General features: G+C 41.6%; 1 protein-coding gene across 1 annotated transcript; it reads left to right on the forward strand.

Annotated features, from left to right (window-relative positions):
- Positions 1 to 14758: 14758 nt before the first annotated feature.
- LOC131230632 (uncharacterized protein At1g01500-like) lies at positions 14759 to 15511 on the forward strand (the record flags this gene model as incomplete). Its single annotated transcript, XM_058226523.1, has 1 exon — positions 14759 to 15511. A coding segment is annotated over one exon (753 nt), but the record flags the coding sequence as incomplete, so codon positions are not given.
- Between the last annotated feature and the right edge of the window lie 9756 nt (positions 15512 to 25267).

The raw sequence follows: 25267 nt of genomic DNA on the forward strand, positions 1-25267 counted from the left end.
TACCGTAGGCCCCACCTGGCATTGGAGTTCGCAAGCAATCCAAGCCCTTATCTAATAACAGTGGGTCCACATGTTTAGAAATGAAAATATCGTAATTCAACAAACAAATTAGATTGAATTGGAGATTAAGATCGTGCGGGTACAATAATCATGTGCCTGCGTATCAAGCGCTGTAAACAGCCCGAGTAACAAATAACTCCCACTGGCCTCATGCATGACATGAGCTATTTTGTTTGCAATTATGCTCAGGGCAGCACAAACGTGAAGGCGGTTTGGCTATTGACTCCAACACCAGCCAGCCATGATGTCAACGATCTGTGGGTCCACCATTTTATCCACGCTGTCCATCTATTTTGACAGCTCATTTTAGTGTATGAACCAAAAACTGACGGTGATCTAAGACTCAGGTAGACCACACCACAGAAAACAGTGTTGATTGAATGTCCACCATTAAAAACTTCCTAGGGCACATTGTAATGTTTATTTTCCATCAAACCTGTTGATAAGGTCACACAAACTTGGGTGAAGGGAAAATAAAAATATCAGCTTGAACGAAAACTCCTGTGGCCCAAAAAAAGTTTCAATGGACCGTGTTTAATCTTTACTTTTTCCTATGGCGTGATCTACCTGAGATTTCAATCTACCTCATTTTTTGGATTCATATCCTAAAATGAGCTTCTTCTTCTTTTTTGGGTTAACTTGTTAATACACCCGCGGTCAGTTCACACGTCACTAGGGATCGATACGAGACCTCGGTGTTGAAACGAGGTATCTTTCACTCGGTCCTAAAATGAGCTGAAAACGTAAACAGAAGGTGTGGATAAAACACATACGTCATGATGGGGCCCACAGAAATTTGACACCAGGTAGCCAGTTGGTGTTGGGGTCACTAGCCAAACCGTGTCCCACATATGTGGAAACGGATTGGCCACTCCCCCTCCAATGGCTGGTGGTCGGTGCTCCGTGAGCCCCACCATGATGTATTTATTTCATCCATGCCATTCATCTATTTTTCTAGATCATTTTATGGACTGAGACCAACAATGACGTATATCCCAATCTCATGTGGACAACATTATAGGAAACAATGTTGAATGAACTTTGACCATAAAAAACTTTTTGGGGGCCATAAAAGTTTTGGATCAATCTGACCTTTGTTTTTTCCATTCATCTGAGTCTGTATGACCTAATCAACGGATTGGATGTCAAATAAACAGTACAGCGGGCCTTAGGAGGATTTTAATGGTGGATATCCAATCTCTATTGTTTTCCTGTGGTGTGGTCCACATGAGATTTATATCCCTCTCATTTTTGGGATGAATCCTTAAAATGATCCGTAAAAATAGATGAACAGAATAGATGAAACGCATACATCATGGTGGGGCCCATAGAACACCGACCATCAGCCACCAGGCTGGTGGCAGGGGAAGTAGCCAATCCGTTTCCCACAAATGTGGGGCTCCTCGTACTTTTCCTACTTTTGCATGCGTCAGACCCATTGGATATCTAATAAGATCTTTCTCCATCCTAATGGATGAGATCAAGGGTCACATGTACACATGCAATAATAGAACAAAGGACATTTAAAATTAAATATTAAGGTAGCGTTTGATTGCCATTTAAAATATATTTGTCTCATTATAATTAATATTAATAATGCATTAGAGTCTTTTTGTGAATATTAAAAAAATCTCGATAACTATGATTTATATAAACTATGATATCTAATATGTAATTAAGTGCATTCCAGTTGTGCCCATATCACGCTCCAACAGTGCTTGTATCACCATAAGCTTTGGGTGGGATGTAGGCCCATGTGATGTATTCAAGATATTAAAATTATCAACCAGATGCGTGGCCACATGTTCTAGGTTTAAAAAAAGCCAAATCTAAAATTCAAGTGGACCACAACATAGAAAATAAGGTAGGAGAGAGTACTTGTCCATTTGTGTGTGGGCCCACTAAAGTTGAAAACTAGCTTTATTTTCATCTCGGTCTTTTGTTCGGTGATAATGGTTGGTTTAAATTGTGAGACTCGTGTTTTAGCCCGTATCGTTCTGTAGGCTTCTGCGGTTCTCCCGGTCGAATTCCGACTACCCGCGATCTGTAACCGGCGTTTGCACGCGATCCTGAGTCATATCCTACATTCCAGAGTTGGCTTAACCCGAGACTTATACTCTAGCGACCGCGTCGTCCCCACGGTTCCGACGCCCCGTCTCGCGCACCGATGCGATACCCTAGCCAGGAGTTATGGGCCCGCATTTATTTTGAAAAAAACGCCACGCGTTGCGTATACCGAGAAAATCTCTACAATACATCACATTAATCCATCAATCAATGTCAAGTACACAACCTTACTTAGCCCATCCCTCCCATTCCCCAAGTCAACTCTCTCTTACACAACTCATACCCATCCCATTCATTTCTTACTACAAGTCAAAAAGCACCGTGCCCTCTCATCCCATTACTCCATCTCACCACTCCTCTCTCATTTCTCACTCCATTCCATGCTACCAAAGAGGGAAATGTCCAAGCTCCATGGAAGAGAGCTAGTGTGGCCCACCTTCCTACCATCCAATCCCACCCTCCAAAAATCATCTCAACCGTTGAAATCGTTTTCTTGGAGCTCTAGAGGCTATAGGCGGAAGAAGGAAGAGGAGATCAAAGGTGGGTGTTTTCTAAGATTAAATTTATAACTTTTTCATGGATTTGATGATTTGAGGGCCCACTTGTGATGGGACCCATCTTGATATATGTACATGGAGGAGCTCATAGTGGCGGAGCTCCTCCCATCTCCGTTGTTTCCTTCTCTCTCTCTTTTCCTTTTTGAATGGTGTTGATGATGATGAGGTTTGGGGCCACCTTGATGTATATAGCTGGTGGGCCACGTGTATGTGGACCCCACCTTGATGGACGTATTGTATCAAGGACGTCCAACCATGGGATGTCCAGCAACTGAGGCTGCTAGACCGCATGCAAAAAAAAAAAAAAACTCAGCTGATGATGCTGAGCAGGTGGGCCACACGTGTGGACCCACCTAATGATTATCCTCACTGTTCATCTGGACCACACCTTATATAGGTGTTTGATCTCCACCGTCTAGGGATGCACCATGATGCATACGTCCTACATCCAGGTCGTCTGTCCAAGCCTGGACGCTGGACGAAAAACTCCCCTTTTATGATAATAATAATTATTATTGTAATTATTATAATATAATATTATATTATATGGGGTGGCCCACACTACGTGGGACCCACCTGTAGTGTGCGTTGCATCCATGAAGCCCACCGTCCAACAAGGGACAGTGGGGCCTGGTGTGATGCATGTGAAATCCTGATCGTCCAGGTTATGTAGAGCCCACCTTGATGATATGCATCTCATCCACCTTGTTCGCCCATGGGACCTACCTGACGTGTTATATCTAACTGTCCATATGTGGACCCACCCTGCACGTGTCACACATGCAGGTGATGGGACCGTCCTAGCTGGACGGTTTGGATACCACCATGATATGTGTTTATCTATACCGTCTGTCCAGGAGCAATCTAGCTGATGGGATGACGTCACAAATTCTGTGGTTCCCATCTTATAGTACGGGTTATACCTACACCGTACATCTGATGGTTGGACGGTATAGATATAACACATGCATCATGGTGGGGTCCACAGAGCTTGGTGACGTCACTTCAATAGCGATTTGGCTACTGACCTTGTCAGTATCCAATCCGCACCCTTCATCCACACCGTCCACATGTTTGGGCGGTGTTGATTTACCTGGACAATGTTTGGATAATGCTGATCATCATTAGCAGGCCATGTGCCCTATGGAATGATAGTGTACAGTGATACACATGTTACACCTACAACTATTGAAATGATTTTTGGTGTGGTACAAGCCCACTTGAGGCTCATTGGTGCGGTCCATCCATGAGGCCCATCATGATGTAAATTTGAGGCCCATGTGATAGGGCCCGCCTGCCTTATATTTGAGGCCCATGTGATAGGGCCCACCTGCCTTGTATTTGAGGCCCATGTGATAGGGCCCACCTGTTGTGCATATGAGGCCCATTGATGCTGTCCACTTAATGTATATGAGGCCTATTGATGCGGCACACTTGTTGTATTTGAGGCCCATGGGTCCGGCCCATTATGATGTACTGAGGCCAATGGGTCGTGGCCCATTGAGATATATTTTCAGCCCATTTGTCGTGGCCCATTCTAATGTATTTCCGACCCATTTGGTAAGGCCAAATGAGATGAATTTTCGGCCCATATGGCATAGCCATTGTGATGTTTTTGTAGCCCATTTAATGAGGCCCATTATGATGTGCATTAGGCCCATGGGTTGTGGCTCGTGTGATGTATCTGAGGCCCATGTGCAGGGTCCACCTGTTATGTATATGAGACCCATGAGTGAGGCCCATTGTGATGTATTCGAGGTCCATGTGATGCAACCTATCATGATGCGTATTAGGCTCATGTGATGCGGCCCACCGTGACGTGTATTAGGATCATGTGATGCTGCCCATAGTGATGTGTATGTAGAATTTGTATGAGGCCCGTTGCAATGTATATTAGGCCTTTGCGTGAGGCCATGGGCCCACTTTATGTTTGGCTCTATGTGGGCCACTCGTTGGGAGCGATGATGGTTAAATGTCCACATTGATGGGCGATGATGATTAAATATCCACATTATGACCTTCCTTTAGGCCCTTTGTTAGGCCAATTATCGATTCTGGTTGTCGAGGCCAAGTATAGAGGCCGATTCTGATTGTCGAGGCCAATTATCGGTGCCTGTTGTCAATACCAATTATGAGTATGTGACTGCATAGTATCATGATACATGCTCATACGCATCATCTATATGTTTATTATGAGATGTGGTTGACCATTGCATATGTCATTGGGCAGGTTGTTATGAGACTCCCTGATAGGCGGAGATTGTCTCACATTAGCGTACGGTATGCGTAGGATTGATGCATGACTGGATTATATAAATCATGCATCTTACATTGTGTATTGTGATTACTGTATGCCCTAACAACATTAGGGTCGTAGCCTCCACAGGCATATCGTGAATGGCTAGATGGGAAACCGAAAATGTTTGGTTCGAGCATTTGGGCACTTTGGATGTCAGTGAGAGAAAGTCCATAAACCTCCGTGGCAAGGAGACGCTCTAACGTTTAGACCGAGTGGATTATATGAGCGCCTGAGTACCGAATACCAGTAGGCCACGTCTCCCACTGTGTCGTAGTCGGTTGGAAGGGAGTGCGGCCTTATCTACCCGATTCATAGTGGGCAAAACTAGTCTAAGTTTGACTAGCTCATAAATGGGTCCACTATCGACGTGCCCGGTAGGTATTGGCTAACTACTGGCCAGGCAGATAGTGAGGTCTCTTGCACTCACCTGGTTGCGCGCGATGGGGAGGCAATCTGGTTTGGAGTGTACTAGACCCCGGTGATGATCCCAGAGATGTACAGTACTGATATGTGGACTTATTGAGCAGGAGTTGCATATTCATTCATTCACTATCCACTCGGGCTAGTGGTATGCAATAATTTGTTACATGTACCTTCGTAATGGCTAGGATTTCGGTTGGGGCACGTGACTAACTTGAGATTAGGAGTTTATCACATTGAGTTTGACTATCCAAATTTAGTTATGGGACTAGTTTGGATAGAAGTTCCTTGTGATGGAATCCATAGCCTGTGATACTACGTACTATCATCCCGACTTCACTCCAGCTTGGTCATTTCATTCGCACCACATATTACATTGCATCCGCAGCATTTAGCATTTTGGGATGCCATGTTTCTACATTGATATGGCTGTTAGCATTCATGCCTTGCATCGCATAGCCTTGGTACGGCTGATGGCACTCATGGACTGGTCAGTATTTTCGCTTACTCTAATATTTACATACTTGGCACTTATCTTGTGCACACACTTTCACCACCCTCTAAGCTTTGTATAAGCTTATGCACGATAGATGTGTGCAGGTGACGTTAGGTCGCAGCAGCGTTGAGCTTGGAATGTGCAGCCATCTTCTGGGGCTTTGATTTTCGATATATGCATTTTTCTTTTAGCATTATATTCAAATGATTATATTAGTGGATATGTGATGATGTTGTTGCCTTTGTGATTTAGGTAAACTTGTGGTTATGCTTCTTATGAGACAAATTTATGTTGGAAAATCCTCCTTGTAGGATCCTAGGATCGGAATCTGGCGTATGTGCAATGGGAGCCAAGAATGGGGTACTATTGAGGCTGTCGGCACCGGATTCGGCAATCGAAAATTTTGTGAGCCTGATTTCCGAGTTTGGGGCGTGACAGAAGATAGTATCGGAGCATAACTTGAAAATACCTGAAGATAACATCACATATCTGCTAATAGCTACCCGGCACTCTATGATTGTCGAGAACTTAGAATGGTTAGATCCCCAAGTTCAGATAACTTAGAAATTTTCTGATATAGTTCCCTACCGTTGAGATTGTGAGGCTGCATAGTATTCCAGTTTCGATCGTTTCTGAGGGAGGGAGAGAGAGATTTTGGGATCGGGTCGAAGTAGGGTGTGGCGGGTAGGGTTAGAGATATTCAGATCGAGTTGGGTCTAACCGGATCGAGTTTCAGGTTGAGTCGGGTCGAGTTACTAGGTAACTCGAACTCGATTCAATTTGAGTTTGGACCGGGCAAAGCCTACTCGATTCGAACCAACTCACCCATTTGGTTCGAGTTGAGTTGAATCTGAACGAGTCGAGTTAGCAGGATCGAGTCATCCCATGCCCACCTCTATGTATGATAGAAGGATTGATTTCATGTTGTGGGTCTCATATTTTCCTTTTAGTCATTAATAATTACTATGTGAATTAAAATGAGATGAAGTCATTTTAAGTGGCAACCACTCAAGGTATAGGCAATACTTAGAAATTCATACACGTGTCAATAGAAACCATGCACACAGAATCGCACGTGTCAACGGAAACACATGCACCAGATCCTCTATCCTAAAAATTAGATTATTGCACTTTTCACATGGGCCACCAACTAAGCCAACGACATTTTCTAGCCATCCACTTGTTTAGAATGGTTTGACCACACAAGTTGTGAAGATTCACGGAGAGTACCCCACTTGTTAGGAAGCTACAATCTCACACGTATGCCACATTATTGTCACGTGCGCTTGCATGGGAAGGAACAAAGCTTCAGGTGGATGTGATGTACGATGTATCAAACCTCGAAAGTATAAAACCTAAGTTATACTACTAATAGATTCGGTAGTTATGATACGGTGATATGGCAACTAAAAGATCCTCTTTTTGTTATTTTACTGTATATTCTACTGAAAGCTGTTTTTCTTATCTCACACACATATACAAGTTGGCTTCTTTTGGTTTTTTTTTTTTTTTTTTTTTTTTAATACACACCCACATGGGCACTCTAATGCATGACATCAGTGCTGAAACGCAATCCAAGCCATCCATTTCTTATATGGAAAATCCATATGGTAAGCTAATGAGGTTGGCCATGTTAACTGAACAAATTGTAGTGACAAAAAAAAATAAAATCGAGGTGGATTGCCTACTGATGTTGTCAGTATCTACTAGCTACTGGATGGTGATATGTGGACCCCACCATGATGTATATCTTTTATCCATACTATTCATTCATTTTTTTTCAGATCATTTTAAGGCATAAGACAAAAAAAATGAGACAAATCCAAATCTCATGTGAATCGTGATATAGGAAACACTGGTAATTGGACACCCACCATTAAATACTTACTGGGCCACAAAAAGTTTGAATGAATTTTATAGTTATGTTTGAATGAAGGGTGTTGTAAATATTACAATGGGGAGGTCCACCTAATGGATGGCTAGGATTTTGGATGGATTTTATAGTTATGTTTGCAACCTAATCAACAAGATGATGGAAAATAAATATTACAATGGGCCTTTTAAAGTTTGAATGAAGGGTTTGTTCAATCACAATATTTTCTAGTGGTGTAGTCTACATGAGATTTTGACATGCCTAATTTTTTGGCTCATGATGCAAAATGCTCTGAAAAACTAAATGAACGGTATGGATAAAACACTTACATCATGGTGGGGCACAAAGCACTGTTTAGTAGCCACTTCGTTATAGGCAACATCAACGTGCAATCCACCTGGAAAAAGATGAGTAACCGTTTCAAAGCAGACCACATTTATTTTTGGGTAGTAACATAGGAATCCACCTGGAAAAAGATGACTAACCGTTTCAAAGCAGACCACATTTAGGCCTTGCTTGGGAGCTTGGATTTGGAACCCCTTGATTTAGAACCCCCACCATTGGAAACCCCCTGGATTTGCAATCCTCACAGTGTGTTTGGCACCTGGAGTGTGAATCAACTTTAATCCAAAAATATATGCATAATATATTTACAGGGGTTTCGATTTAATTACTAAATCAACTTTAATATCTCTAATTAGTGAAATATATAATTTTTGACACTATAATTATGATAAGCCCGCTGAAATATATGCCTTGTCTGAAAATGATGAAATTCTAAGTCTCGGATGGACTGCAAGCACAAGATCATGTCTGAGTAACTAACTAACAATTTTTACTCATTGATTAATATGGACAATGTTTGGATGGTGTTGATCATCATTAGTGGGCCATGTGCCCACTAAAACGATAGTGTACAATGACATACATGTCACACCTGCAACTATTGAAATGATTTTAGGTATAATCCAAGCTCTCACCATGGATTAGAAACCCCCTCAAAGAGGGGATTAGAAACCCCCTGGATTTGCAACCCCCAGTTACTTTATGCGCCAAACAACTAAGGGGATTAGAAACCCCCTCCTATCCCCTCCAATCCACGGTGCCAAACGACCCATTATTTTTGGGCAGTAACATTTACATGGGGAGGTCCACCTAATCGATGGCTAGGATATTTTGGACGTTTGCTATGATAGCACATGTGGTGGCGTGTGCATTAGTTGCCTGGCACATATGCATGGACTAAGCAATTCTCATTTGAGTAACATTAAGATAAGCTTGGTCCGAAAATGCCAACAACCCAATTCATAAAATAATTGCTTTGATCGCATTACTGATGACGTGAACCCCACGTTCCACCTTTTGGTATATAAATGCAAATGCATCCTTCTACGGGTTAGAGATTTCATATTTGGCGCTAGATTGCAATGTGCTTTTGTCACCACCCGCTTGTGGGTGAGAGCAGATTAGGTCTTACCGTGGGCTCACCATGATGTATATATTTTATATCCACACTATCTATTCATTTTTAGAGATCATTTTGGACATGAACCCAAAAATGAAGCAGATTCACTTCTCAGGTGGACCATACTATAGGAAACAGTGGTGATTAGCCATTAATGGGCCACATGAGTTGTTGATCATGCTGATATTAATTTTTTTCTCCTTTATTAATGATTACATGACCTAATCAACAGATGGGATGACAAATAAACCTTACTGAAATATTAGGGTGGGCCCTAAGAAGTTTTAAACATGGTTCAATCACCACGGTTTCTTATAATGTAGGTAACATGTGAGATTTGAATCTTTATTTTTGGATTCTTACCAAAAGATGGTTTGGCAAAACGGGCATGGATATAGAATACATACATTAAGAGCCTGGGTAATTATTACCATTTCACCCCGTTTCAAAATCAAACAAATTTCTTCCTTGAAAACTAGTTCAAAGGAGTTAGTTTTAATTTGTGGACCCCAATGTGATGTGTATTATATATCCATGTTGTCCATCCATTTTACCACAATATTTTGAGGCATGGTCCGAAAAATGAGGGAGATCCAACACTCAAGTGACCCATACCAAAAGAAATAGTGGCCCCAAGAGGTTTTTATCGGTAGGTGTTTGATTTCCTTTTTCCCATGGCGTGGTTCACTTGAGCTTTGGATCTGCCTCATTTTTTGGCTCATGCCATAAACTCAGCTGGCATAATGGATGAACGGTGAGGATAAGCAATACACATCACAGTGGGACCCACAAATATTTTGTATTCTTCTCAATTTTTGTGTCTAAAGAGTAGTCGGTCAAATCAAGCATAGAGATCAGTGCCGTAAATATCATATGAAATAATTATTACCCATTTATAGGGTATTTACCACTTTATTAAAAATTCAAACAGACCTCCTGGTACGGAAGACAAATTCCGGGATGAAAATACCCCTCCTTTTCACGGAAACGAATTGGGTACTCCCCCTGCCACCCGCCAATGGCAGATCATCGGTGGTCTGTGGGCCCCACCATGATGTATGCTTTTCATCCATGCTGTTCATATATTTTTCCAAATCATTTATGGAATCAGGCCAAAAATGAGGTATATCCATATCTCATGTGTACCACATTACAGGAAACAGTGTTGAATGAGCGTCAACCATTAGAAACTCAGGTGGAGCCCACTGTGATGTTTGTGACAAATCCTCCCTGTCTAAGTTCATTCATAGGGTCACAAAGACTTGGATGAAGAGGAAAAACAAATTTCATAATTATCCAAAACTTCTGTAACCCCTAAAAGGCTTTCAACGGTAGACGTTTAATTCCCCACAGCCTTTTACAGTGTGGTCCACTTGATAGTTATATCTATCTTATTTTTTGTCTCAAGCCTTAATATGAGATTGCCAAATAGATGGACGGTGTGGATATAACAAAGACCTCATGATGGGACCCACAAAAGCAACAGCAAAAATAAAAAATAAAAATAAAAATAAACAGACTGTTGTGGCAATCTGGCAGATTTTTCTTTTTTTTTTTTTTTTTAAGGAGAACTTTTTCTCCCTTACATTTTTCTCTAATACATAATTATGTAAATATGTATATATAAGTATATAAAAATATTTTTCTATCTTTTAATTCATTTCTTTGTCTATTTATTTAACAAGCATATCTCCTAAAATAGAATGATTTTTTTTTACACATGCACACACACCCCCACACACTCACACTAGTGGAATTTCACCACATATGGATACTTGAACGCTTGACTGGGTGTTGAAACTCCTAAGAGTCTACCACCCTAGTAAGAGTAAGGATCCAAACTAGAATGATTTACTTAACATACCATATAGATTTTGGGGTAGGAGAAGCTAATTTAGCCTGCCAACCTAGTTATTTTACAAGATTTCATCGGGTCGATAGTCGAAAATCCATTTCATTCAGTTCGTGGTCAATTTCAATCACTTCGTGGTCAAACTGGAAATTGAGCGAGGCAAACATGAAATTCAGCGGGGCAAACTACAAATTGAGCGGGGCAAACTACAAATTGAGAGGAGCAAACATGAAATTGAGCGGGGCAAACTAGAAATTGAGCGGGGCAAACATGACATTGAGCTGGGCAAACTTGAAATTGAGTGGGGGAAACTAGAAATTAAGTGGTGCAAATACGAAATTCAGCGGGGCAAGCATAAAATTCTGCGAGGCAAACTAGAAATTCAACGGGGCAAACATGAAATTGAGTGAGGCAAACTTAAATTTCAGCAGAACAAACATCGAGAGATCGTTTAATATTATCAAGCATTGCTCGATATATCGAGATTTAAACGTCAATATTATTGGGGCATACTCAATATATCGAGAAATTATTGAAATTTCAGTGTTGGCTGCTGAACATTTCAAAGGCAAAGTCGATACTATCGAGCAACGCTTGATATATCGAAGATTGAATCTCGATATTATTGAGACACTCTCGATATATGTCATTATTTGTATCTTAAACCAAGCTTATTGAGCTGAAGTGATTATGTAACTTTAAGTAAAAAAGTTACTTATAATTGATCTTAAACCGAGCTTACCAAGCTTACTTATCTTGAATAAGCTACTTATCTACTACTGTAGGTATACAAAGTAACTTATTTTGGGGTATCCAAATAGGCCCTAAAAGCCAAATACCTTACACCAGCACAAGTTAGTGACAAGTAAACATCATTTCAAGCTAGCCTTTGAGAACAGTTCGCTTTAGTTGATGTGTTTTGAACAGTGGTTATTGTATTTGTCAATCCAATCTCCAATATCTAATGAAAGACAACAATTTCATTAGAAGTGAAAGAAGGGATACACCAAGCCAAATGAAAAGAATTTACAGTACATAGAAATTGTTTTGAGAGTACCTTAGTGAGCATTCATACTTTTATGATGCAACAAGGATCTATTACGTCAAAGAGGATCAAATACTATCAATATTATCTAAGTAGCCTGAAATTGAGTGAGGGAAAATGAAAATTGAGCGAGCCTAGCATGAGAGGAAGCAAGGAAAACTGAAATTAGAGCGAGCATAGCATGAGAGGGAGCGAGGAAAACTAAAAATTAAGTGAGCCTAGCATGAGATGGATAGAAAATTGAGCAAGGTAATCATGAAATTGAGCAGGGCAAACATGAAATTGAGCGGGGCAAACCAAAAATTGAGCGGGGCAAACATGAAGGTTGAAGGTTATCAAAGAAATTTAAATTTTTGACAAAAAAATTTACACAATTTTGGAGTTTTCGACATATCGAAAACTTTAGTTAACATGTCGACCCGATCGATCAAAGCGTTTCAACCGGTTGACTCGATGGATAGATAGGTTACACAGTTTTGAGTGTTTTTATGCAATTTGTTTCTATTTCTAATTTTGATTATATATACTGGTGTAATCGATATTAGGATTACTGCTAGACATGCTTAAGGGTTTGAAAGGATTACACCCTAGATCATATCTCAAGTGGTAGATTAAGTGAAGATACCTCGTTTCAACATTGAGGTCTTGGTATCGATTCCCTAGTGGGGGTGGCTAATAGTGGAGTGTGCACTGACAGTAGATTGTACTAACAAGCTAATTTAGGATACTTTATAGGATCCATTAAAATATCTAGTAGAATCTCGATCGTTAATGAATTACCATATAATACATTGCATATTAAAGAATATCATGATTATCCCAAGTTAGAGAATGTTGGAATCATTGGCCATGTATGGCATGTTTTCATCTGGTACTATAATGATTGGTTTAAATTAATCACATTGGGTATATACGGTTTTATAGGTATGAAGTATTATAGACAACTTAAGATAGAATTGTATTGAATAATGACTTCTCTCCTTGTACGTGAGAGATTGAGAAGACGTAGGTAAGTAAAAGAGTTCTACAATGGGTGGATTCTCTCCCATAGCCACTCCCCTGTATAAAATGCATTCGGTTCGTAATATAGACCTCACGTTTGCCCCGTTAAATTTCTAGTTTGCCCCGCTCAATTTCATGTTTGCTCCGCTCAGTTTCTAATTTGTCCCGCTTAATTTCTAGTTTGCCTCGCTTAATTTAATGTTTGCCCTGCTGAATTTCATGTTTGCCCCGCTCAATTTCTAATTTGCCCCGCTTAATTTCATGTTTGCCCTACTGAATTTTTAGTTTGCCCCGCTCAATTTCATGTTTGCCCCGCTCAATTTCATGTTTGCCTCGCTCAATTTCTAGTTTGCTCGGCTCAATTTCATGTTTGCCCCGTTGAATTTCTAGTTTGCCCCGCTCGATTTTATGTTTATCTTGCTCAATTTCATGTTTGCCCCACTGAATTTCTAGTTTGCCCCGCTCAATTTCATGTTTGTCCCATTGAATTTTTTGTTTGCCCCGCTCAATTTAATATTTGCCCCGCTGAATTTCATGTTTGCCCCGCTGAATTTCTTTTTTGCCTCGCTCAATTTCAAGTTTCCCCTGCTCAATTTCAAGTTTGCCCCGCTCAATTTCTAGTTAATTTACCCCATTGAATTTCATGTTTGTCCCGCTGAATTTCCAATTTGACCGCGAAGTGATTGAAATTGACCACAAAGTGAATGGAATGAATTTTCGACCATCGACCAGATGGAATCTTGGAAAATAACTAGGTTGGTTGGCTAAATTAGCTTCTCTTACCCCTAAAATCATACGTGGTATGTTAAGTAAATCATTCTAGTTTACGAGATATGCTTGTTAAATAAATAGACAAAGAAATGAATTAAAAGATAGAAAAATATTTTTATATACTTATATATACATATTAGAGAAAAATGTAAGGTAGAAAAAGTTCTCCCCGTAAATTTTTTTTTTTTTTTTTGCTTTGTTGCTTTTGTGGGTCTCATCATGAGGTCTTTGTTATATCCAGACTGTCCATCTATTTGGCGAGTTCATATTAAGGCTTGGGACGAAAAATAAGATATATCTAACTATCAAGTGGACTACACTGTAAAAGGCAGTGGGGAATTGAACATCTACCATTGAAACCCTTTTAAGGGTTACAGTAGTTTTGGATCATTACGACATTTGTTTTTCCTCTTCATCCAGGTCTTTATGACCCTATGAATGAACTTAGATGCGGAGGATTTCTCACAAACATCACAGTAGGCCCCACCTGAGTTCCCATCACCGGACCGTCCGTCAACGCTCGTCTCTTCATGCCAGCCAGATGAAGGCAGGGGTATTTTTGTCCTCAAATTTGGTGTCCGTACGAGAAGGTCTAAGTGCGTACGTTAAGTTTGTATTGTTTCATAAAACGGTAGGGTCCACAGTCGTAAATTTCTCAAATTTTATCCCAAACATGGGATTGAATGTCTAAGGGCCCGTTTGGACAGGCGGATTGAAAGGGATTGCTTTGGCTTTGGATGGATTGCACACATCCCAAGGCTCTTTAAGAGTTGTTAGTGGATTGTCTCTAATCCCATTGACTTTCTTGATCCCATGCCCATTATTTGTGCGTGTTTGGACGGGCAGGATAATCCCTGGATGGCAACAACCCATCCTGTTTGGACAGGCATGGGATTAGGCTTCAATCCCTGGACGGCTCCCGTATCCCCACCGCCGAGACCGCGTCCCTCACCCTCCGCTGCGATCGCATCGACAAGGAGTCCTCAGAGGTCACCTATGTCAGCACCGACAACATCCGTGTAATTGGGGCCGTCGATTTCGAGGTGTTCGAGAAGGAGGATCTGATCCTCTGCGGGTCGCTCGAGAGGATGGAGCCGTCGTGGAAGAACGGCGGTGTCGGGTTTAATCAGCACCATCATCAGGCCCTGGACAATGATTTAAAGACCGGGTGGAGTATGGATTGCTACTCCGCAGCGTCGCTCACAACAGGATCCTCCGCATTCTGCCAGCCTAAGCTCGGGATTTCCTCGCCCTCCATTGAGGTGTATGTCGCTGGTTGCTGCTCTGGATTCCCCCTGATTCTGACGAAGACGATTCATCTGAGTCCAAGGCGGAAGCCTCTGAGGCAAACGACTCTCGACTTTATACCGAAGGATGAAGAAACGGGAAGAGAGTATAGGAGCATTAATCGCTTTCTTCGCAATCTGGAGAGAGAGAGAGAGAGACGAGATGACAAAGCACTGTGCCGAATCCAGCAGAAGAAATCTTATCCGGCTACCGAATCCAGCTGGATCGCTGGTGAATCCCATCGGCCTTCAATCGCTTGCCAGTCGAAACACCTCAGCAACCGTACTCAGCTTCGTTTTCTGTGCACTCCAACCTAATGCAACGTACTCCACCCTAATACTCCCGTCCAAACGGGCCCTAAAATAGCATGATATTTCCATACATGCAATCGTCCTGCAATAACAATGTTAATCCCATCCAATACAATTCAATATCATTTTATTCCATAATAAACTAAACACACCCTAAAGTGGGCCCCACAGTGAGTACAGCACCATATTGGGTGAGACCACGCCACACCTAATCCACTGATGGAGTATAAATGCAACTTATGCAAGCGTGCGTACAACCCAATTGACAACGTCCAAATCATGGGCCCCAATGTGGGTGGAGGATGGCTGGAAACTTTATTGGAAAAGGTGATCGAAGCCATCTATTAGGATTGTACGATCGACCTGATTTTCAGGGCATGTTCCATCAACGGTGGGACCCATGATTTAGATCATGCATCTGTGAATCACCATAACTTAGTAAATTGTGAAGGACGCATAGTGTAGCTTTACTGGGTATATTCTGGGAATCCAGGATCTGGTCCTTGAGTGAGTACACGTACGCCACGTTACAGTGGCCGTCTCCATGCGTTTGAACAGTTAAGGATGCGATTTTCCGGCAATAACATACAAGGAATATCTCGATGGAGCTCACCATGATGTGTGTGCTACTGGCTAGTGGTCGGTGATACGTGGACCCCACCATGATGTATGTGTTTTATCCACGCCGTCCATCCATTTTGAAAGATAATTTTAGGCTCGATCCCAAAAATGAGATAGATATAAATCTTAGGTGGACCACACCATGGGAAAACAGTAGTGATTGAATGCACACCATTAAAAACTTCCTAAGGCCCTCTGTAATGGTTATTTGACATCTAACCTGTATATTAGGTCATCCAGACTTGGGTGAACGGAAAATACACCTAGCAGCTCGATCCAAAACTTCTATGGCAACCAGTAAGTTTTTAATGGTAAGCGTTCAGTCAACACTGTGTTGTCTGCTTGAGATTGGAATCCACCTCTTTGTTTAGGCTCATGCCATAAAATGATTGGAAGAATGGGTAGATGGCAAGGATGAAACACATACATCATGGTGGGCCCACGGAGCACCCCCCAGCAGGGTAAGTAGCCAATCCGTTTTCCATAAAACAAACGCGAGCACAAAACATCAAGCGGCACCAAGAGCTGGGCCCCACCATGATGTATGTGTTTTTTTCAGTATCCATTCATTTCTTTATATTATTTTAAAGCATGAGTATAGAAAGAGGTAAATCTTAATTTTCTGTGGACCACACCACACTATGGAAAATTGTGATGATTAAACGTCCACCATTAAAACTTTCTTTCGGGCTACAAAAGTTTTGAATGAAGCTGTTATTTGTGTTTTCCCTTCATCACGGTCAATATAACCTAATCAATAGGTTGGCAGACAAATAAATATTATAGTTAGGCCAAGATTAAAGTTTTTAATGGTGAGCATTTAATTAATATTATTCTCTCGTGGTGTAGTTTAGATGATCTTTGAATCTATTTGATTTTTAAGCTCAGGCACCAAAATGATCTAAATAAATAAATAGCCGGTGTAGATAAAACATATATGTCGTAGTGCCTGCACAGAGCATTGTCTGGTAGCCACCTCCCCTGTGATAGGGTCAACCAGCAACCATGGTTCGCGTGAAATGCCAACTTCTCTACTTGTTTTCACTGCGGAAATGCTCGGAGCATCTTTAGCACGTCATCGGTGCACGGATGCTAGCTGGCACGGTCCGTACTTTCAAGATGACGACAAAGAACAGTGGTTGATGGTCGCTGTCAACCGACGCAAGGACGCTGTACGTAAAACGCGCACGGGCTTATCGCTCGCCACGTGTAAGGCCGCACGTGAAGATCCAGCCGTATAAGACGATCTGCTTTTGCAATTAGCACATGGTGTGCTGATCACTACAGCAGGATAGGTTACCGTACGTATTTCCAGCTGTACAAGCTTGGTTTCATTTCCTCGGTAATTAATCGGCGGAAATGAAATGATTCGGTACTCTCTTTATAATACAAGCTATAGTGCTCCTAGCTACATCTTGAGGCTTTAATGTTTCATTTGATTGATCTGGACCGTCCGTTCGATTAATCATGTGTTTAATTGGATACCTTGAGAGAATTAGGCACATTGATTGGCCTTCTTTTTATAGCCATCCATTTTAACAATTCGGTGATGGGATGTCTAGAATTTTTCTTTCATGGTTGCGGTGGAGCCCACTGTGAAGTATGTCCCTTACATCTTCATCCTTTGTTCCAGGGAAGTAGATTGCTTAGTGAGTAACTTACTACACTTAGCGTACTAAGTAAACTCTATGAGATTGACCTGATTTAAGTATTTTATCATCTTCATCTATCCATTTTCTCGAAAAATGTTGGGTTGAGTTAAAAAAATAAAGCCTATATAATATTATAATGAGCTACACCGTCAGGAGCAATTGAATTGATATTCTATTATTGAAAATTTCTCAATAGCTATATAAGGTTTGGATGAAGCTTATATTTGTATTTTTCGTTCATCCATGTTTGTATAATTTTATGAACAGGTTGGATAACCAAAAAACATTGCTGTGAGGCCTAGCAAGGTTTTAATGGTGGAAATCATTATCCCCACTATTTCCTATGGTATGATCTACTTGTTCTTTGGATATGCTTTAATTTTCAGTTCAACTCCTTAAATTAGATGGAAAAATAGATGGACGACAGGGATAGATCACATACATTCAAGGTGAGCCTAACTGAGTTTATTCAATATGATAAGAACGAACTGAATAACTTGGTAGGCAATCCAATTTCTTGTTCTAGTCATAAAATAAATCAAATAAATTCAAATTTGAATTTTGGTCCTCGTAACCATATCACATCCCAGATGCTTGTTTGGGAGTGAGGATTTGGAACCCCTAGATTTGAAATCCTGTTCATTGGATTGGGAATAGACTTTAATACAAAAATAACTATGCATGCTATGTTCACAGGGCTTGAATTTAATTATTAAATCAATTTTAATATCTCTCGAAAGTCATCCGAATTCAATAGGTATCAAATGAAAATCCATCTAATCTAATTACGGCTTTTCTCATTCTCCCCAAATATAAGGTGAAATTTGCATAGTAACAAATACAATTCCATCCCATCTAATTCCATATAACACCACAAGCCAAACGCTCCCTTATGGTGCCAAATAACCCAAGGATTTGAAATCCCCTCAAATCCATGGTGTCAAACGACCCCTTGATGAAATTAGATAAATTAAAATGATATTTAATACATATTTAATTATTTTAAATAATTTTTTTTATTTTTTATTTTACCTGTTTGATGATGTTAGTCTATTTTGACTACTTATTTTAAAGTATAATTTAAAAATAAAATAGATTCAAATATTAAGTGGACCACACTGACCGGAAATAATAGTTATTGATCATTCCATTTATGTGCCTTATCAACAGGTTGGATGGCAAATAAGCTTTAGGGTGGGCTTTATGAAGTTTTTACTGGTAGGCATTCAATCATTTCTCTCCCACGGTGTCCACTGGGATTCGGATCTACACTATTTCATTTTTGGGCTCTTGCCCTAAAATGAGCTAGAAAAATGGATGGACGGTGTAGATATAAAACACCTACACAATGGTGGGCCCCACAGTCACAGAAAATCATCATCCATCAATGATGGGAAATTGCTGATTAGGCCTTATTTTTCTATAAGTGATCCTGACTGTCCATTTTATAGGCAATCGTTTGGATTGTTAGGATCATCAGATGTGAACATTTTTAACCGATGACCCATGAAATAATTGCTGGACCTAATGGACCAATCAGGTTGGTTAACTGGACGGTACAAATACTCCGGATGCAACTAGGAGCACCATAACTAATAGCACTCTACGAGCACCGGATCATTTCTCGTTTCTGTACGTACTGTTTCTTGAACTGTCAATGGGCCGGCCCATTATCTGCTTCTAGTGTTAAAATAGAACATGCATGCATCAAACACTATCCTCCACCGTTGCTTGGCAGATTAAGTAGGACATATGTTTCAGTAATCCAGACCATAGGATGTTGTGTCCATAATTGATCAATCATAACCCTCCAAATTCTCCTGGATAGGACGATCTCAACCTTTCAATTCATGTCCTACAAACAAACGGTTAAGAAAATGATACGATAATGATCCACATTCAACTAGAAAAGGTTGCGAAGTTGATGGCTAGAAATTCTAGATTTTTGGGGATGATTTGTGGTGGGATGCAATGGACCGATGTTTTGGACCCACGAACCGTAGGTCCCACTTGATAGGCCATGGACATCAAGTATATGATCACACATCCAAGGATGACTATAGTATCTTTGACCCTCGGTTTTACAAGTGCGCCCACCTTCCACAATCTTAGTCTATTGATTTAATGGGTCATATGTGGGCGGCCCATATATTCCCACTAGGGCAATCCTCACCTTAGAATGCTTCTTAAGTTTTCTACAATGCTTTGTCCATCTTTTGATAGATGGAGATCATTCACTACTGTTTTCTATGGTATGGTCAACCCGAGAATTCGATCTTCTTCATGTTCGGACTCATGCCCTAAAATGATCCAGCAAAATGGATGGACGGACCATGTGGATATAGAATACATACATTAAGGTGGGCCCAGGTGGATATAGAATACATACATCAATGTGGGCCCATGATAAGGGCCTCGCCGTCTTGGTTGGTTGAGTCGGGCCAGCGCCCCCAAAAACGTGGCTCGATGGCTGGGCCGGGCTTGAAATGTTGGTCAATGATGAATGGCCCAGTCGTTGGTCTGATCTAATCATCAAGTGGGTCACCTTCAAACAAATGAGTGGACAATTTAAAGACACTTGTGAGGTCCGCATTCAACGTACATGTGCAGTTTAAAAGTTCTTTTGAGCCTTAGATGATGTTTCTGTGATCAAACCATCCATGTGATGGGCCTCATCATGGATGGAGGGATTACTCCAAAAAAACTTTCTTAGATTTGGATTATTTCAAACCTTTGATAATTTCATTCTTTTCCTTACCCGGCCTGTCCTAGAGCCACCCGGGCCCTGTAGGCCCAGGACTTGAGCCAGTGACAATGGAACGTGCGCCGGGCCAGCCCTTTGCACCGCTACTTATGAGTGATCCAGGTCAGCTACACCGAGTGGCCCACTTAAGCCGGCATATGAGCTGTATCAGCATGTGTGTTCGAGTGTAACTGGGTTAGTAAAACTCACTTGTAGCAGGTGCTACTGATGAGCTGGGTCGATCTGTCGGGTCTTCAAGCACCACTTTCATCAAAGCTTGGACCGCATGAGCCTGATGGCTAGGACAGGGGCTGACCCATTAACGGTTAGACTGGGCTAGGCCACAATATGGTCAGCCCAACGAGCCCGTCTCCTCCTCTTAGTTTTCTACACTAAATATAAAAAGCCCAATGCAATGCTAGTATTCTTTTACAACAAGCCCAGTATAAGTAGCCATATTGTCTCTCGCGTCAGCCCGAACAGGCACAAATCTAGACCATCTAAATCATGGGCCTCATGTGAATGGACAGAAGAGCGAAAGATTGCTGAATGAGACGACGAAGCGGTTTTTTATTTCCTTAATGGAGGTGATTATAGTGAATTCTTTGGTGGGCCTAATCAAGGACGACACCTCTAAAAATAATGGATAATTGAAACTTGATCAGTGGTCAACGTCTAGAGCTGGGTATAGGATGACTTGACTCGGCCAACTTGTTCAGACTTGACTCGATTTCAACTAAGTGGGTGAGTTGATTCGAACCTAATAGACTTCATCTAATCCGAACTCAAACCGAGTCGAGTTCGGGTCACCCAGTAACTCAACTCTACTTGACCTGAAATTCGACTTAGTACCGACTTGACTTGATTTGAAACTCAACTCGTGCACGCATGCACACACACACACACACACTTAGATATGACGTTTCAGATCTGACAAGCCGTGTAGTTGATGGAGAGGCCGCAGTTCTAGCAAGTGCACCTATGTTTTGAGTTATAATTTTACGCCGTGGATATCCATTGCACCTGACCCAATTTGGAACCCACTTGACCGAACTTGGTACTTGTGACTGGGTCGAATTCGGTCTGAATTAGTCCAGGCTAGACCCAGACTCAGATCGGGTGAGGCATACTGAATCGATACTGAGTCAGTTGAGTTCAGGTTAGGTTTATTTCAAAATTGAATCGAGTCGGGTCAGCACTAACTCGGTCCGACTCAACTCGATGTCCACCTTTGTCTACGTCTAATGTAAAGAGTGTCCCACCTGATGAGTGGGCTCGAAGGAATTTTGGGCCAGCCATCGAGAAAGTAAGGCCCACCTAATGAATGGCCCATTCGCGTATGCTCGTTCTTTCCAGGAGTGCTGCGTGCGTATGCTCATTTTCAAGTAGAGAACTGATGACCTACCCCCAACGGCAGTATCATCTTTTCCCGCCAATATGCCACTCGTGTTGAACATCCGTACCATGAGAATGGTAGGCCCCACCGTGAAGATTACCTGGCACTAAAATCTTTCCGGTCCACTGATCAGATTGATCAGACGGCTGGAATTGGACGTGGCTCCGGTGGATCTATGAATGTGGGGCCCACCATGATGTATATGTTTCATATCCATGCTGTCCATCCGTTTTTTTCAGCTCATTCCAAGGCAAGAGCCCAACAATGAAGCAGATCTAAATCTCAGGTGGACCACGCCACAGGAAACGGTGGGGATTGAACAACGTATATCTAGCTGGCCCACCGAATGAGTAGATCGCGCTATGTCTTTGGCTGCAGTACATTGACTTCGGTCCTCCACAGTGAAAATATCAGCTGCCAATGTGCCACTTAGGCACGTGCGGGGTCAATGTTTTTGTGATCCAGACCGTTAATCTGATATAACAAAAGATCCTGCCCTTTGATAATCTGCCATTTTCTTCCTTTGAATATGGACTGCTGCCTCATGTACTCTCTTTTGTGGGCACCAGCTGAAGGTTTGTGATCTTTGAAATTTGTGGAATCTGCCATCCAAATAGATGGCTTCATCAACTACGATGGTCGCATGTGTACAAAATCTCTACCGTTGATTCCTTGCCTCTCTTTCTCGTAGGAATGACGAGGATCAAAAAACACGCGTTGTAAGGAGCTCACCACCCCACCAGCAACTGTGGTATGTGGCAAGATTTCATTGGTGAATTCATACGATGTCAGAGATGGGCCCAAGCCTTTTTAAAGGTTTTTTAGCCGCCCATCTTTGACAGCATATGGCTCACCAATCAAATTTCATCACATCATTCCACCACCTTTTGAGAGCATGTTTGGTTCGAGGGTGTTAAAGGCCCGACTACTTAATTCGTGTCTTTAAACAAGTTCTATGGATCCCATAATGTGGTGCTTACCATGACGTAAGTGTTTGATATCCATGTTGTATATCTATGATGTTTGTCCATTTCTTGTGATTATTGTAAAATGAGCCTAGAAATGGATCATATCATAATTTATAATATGTAGTTTATTTTAAGACATGAAACTGAAAATGAAATATATCCAAATTTATATTTATATACAGGCATCGAGGATTAAGTTAGGGTTGACATGAATCGATTCGGTTTTGAAATAGGCTTGATCTAAACTCGACTCAACTCCATTGTCTGCAAACAAAACCAGTAATGAAATGGATTGCAATCAGAGAAAAAAAAAAAAAAAAAGAGGATGAGATAATCACATGAACGAGAGAAATGGAGAGAATTTCTATAACCCAAGAAGAGGGAAGGAGAGAGAGAGAGAGAGAGAGAGAGAGAGAGAGGAGGATGAGGAGGGTGGTAGGTGGTTGCCGGGCTTAAAAGACAAGGGAGGGAGGGAGAGGAGAAGAGAGAAAGAGAGGAGGGTGATGGTGGTGTGTGGTTATTGGGATTGGAAGAGGAATAAAATGAGGAAGGGAGAGAGAGTTTAGGATCAAGTCAGGTTTAGGTGCGGTGGGTAAAGTTAGAGATACTTAGAAATTATATATATATATATATATGGAAAAGGTACTATGCGCTCGACCTCACGATAAGCTCCCGTGAGGTCGAGCTGTGTGGGCCCCACCATGATGCGTGTCGACCATCAACACCGTGTATTTGATGGGTGCCCTCTAAATTATGGGATATCCCAAAAATCAGCCGTATACGGAACTCAGGTGGGCCATACCATCTAAAATCATGTAAAGACACCGTTAAAACATATAAAAGCACTTGGTGGGGCCCACCTGAGTTTTGAATGCTGCTGAAACTTGGTCTGAACCCTCATCCAAGTGGGACACACATAATGGATGGGCTGGATTTGCAAACCACATCTCGGTGGGCCCAATATTGATTATGAGTGTTTTGATGGTGCATGGCCCCTCCACTTTTGCATGGGGTGTGGCCCACTCAAGTCACGATTGACTTGATTTTGAGACCACTGGGCCCATGATGGAATGGTGCATCCGCGATGGGGTAGATGTTCGAAACGCATCATGGCGGGGCCCACACACTCGACCTCATGGGATGGGCTCGTGAGGTCGAGCGCAGAGTACCTTTTCCCATATATATATATATATGGATATGGAAATGCTCAACTGCGAACCAATTCGTACGTACTACCTACGAACTTTTTTGAGAACCCATCATACGTGATGTGGATCCAAAATCTGAACCGTTCATGTGAAACAGCACCTCGTGAAACCCTTTGGGACCAAGTTTTACTTTGATCTAAAACTTTGATGGGTCATGAAAAATGAAAACAGTTTCCTCCCTTGATTTGCATTTTTCTTTGCTATGGCCCACCAGAATTTTAGATCAGGGTGAAAATTTGTCACAAGGGGTTTCATGGGATTCCACGTCGCATGGACTGTTCAGATTAGACACCCATGACATGTGTGCAAAGGTGCGCATGTGCGTAGGTGTGCATGGGAGCATGACTCTCTCTCTCTCTCTCTCTCTCTCTCTCTATATATATATATATATATATATCAGAATTCAAGTCGAGTCGAGTCTGACCAGATCAAGTTTTGGATCAAGTCAGGTCAAGTTTCGCACTTGGCTCGGTTTGAATTTGGATTGGGCGAAGCCTACTCGGTTCGGACTCACTCGCCCATTTGGTTCAAGTGGAGTCGGGTCGGTAAGAGTGAGATAAGTTGAATCAAGTCATTTCATATCTAAATTTATTTATATTACATTATTATTTTAGAACATGAGCGTGAAAATGAAACCTATCTAAATTCATATCATACAACAGGACGGTATAAAGGTCTTTAATTAAACTGTTATTTGTGTTTTCCTGTTCAAACTGTTATTTGTGTTTTCCCGTTTAAATACGTGAGTATACATTATAGTGGGCTTCAGGAAATTTTCAATGGTAAATGTAATCACTACCATTGTTTTGCTATGGTGTGGTCCACCTAACATTTCTTCAATTTTTTATTTTTGCTCTACCATGAATTTTGTTGGAAAGTGGGATGGACAACATGGATGTAAAACACGTACATCACGGTGGGCCCCACAATCACGGATCCGACTGGCTAACGCTTGCAAGATTTTCATGCAAAGCCAGAAGAATCTGATAGCGGGTAAATGATCAATTTAGAGCCACCCGATGAATGAACCGTCGTGATTAGGCAATGTTGAAGTGGCCCTTAAACGAATTGAATGGATCTCGCACGGGTGGAAGCGTGTACACTTGTGCGGCGAGGCCTCTCTACTCGCGCACGCGTGCGAGTCTCCTAGCGGGGCTACTCTCGCGAGCAATGC

The sequence above is a fragment of the Magnolia sinica genome, chromosome 17 (assembly GCF_029962835.1).
Source record: "Magnolia sinica isolate HGM2019 chromosome 17, MsV1, whole genome shotgun sequence".
Lineage (NCBI taxonomy): Eukaryota > Viridiplantae > Streptophyta > Magnoliopsida > Magnoliales > Magnoliaceae > Magnolia > Magnolia sinica.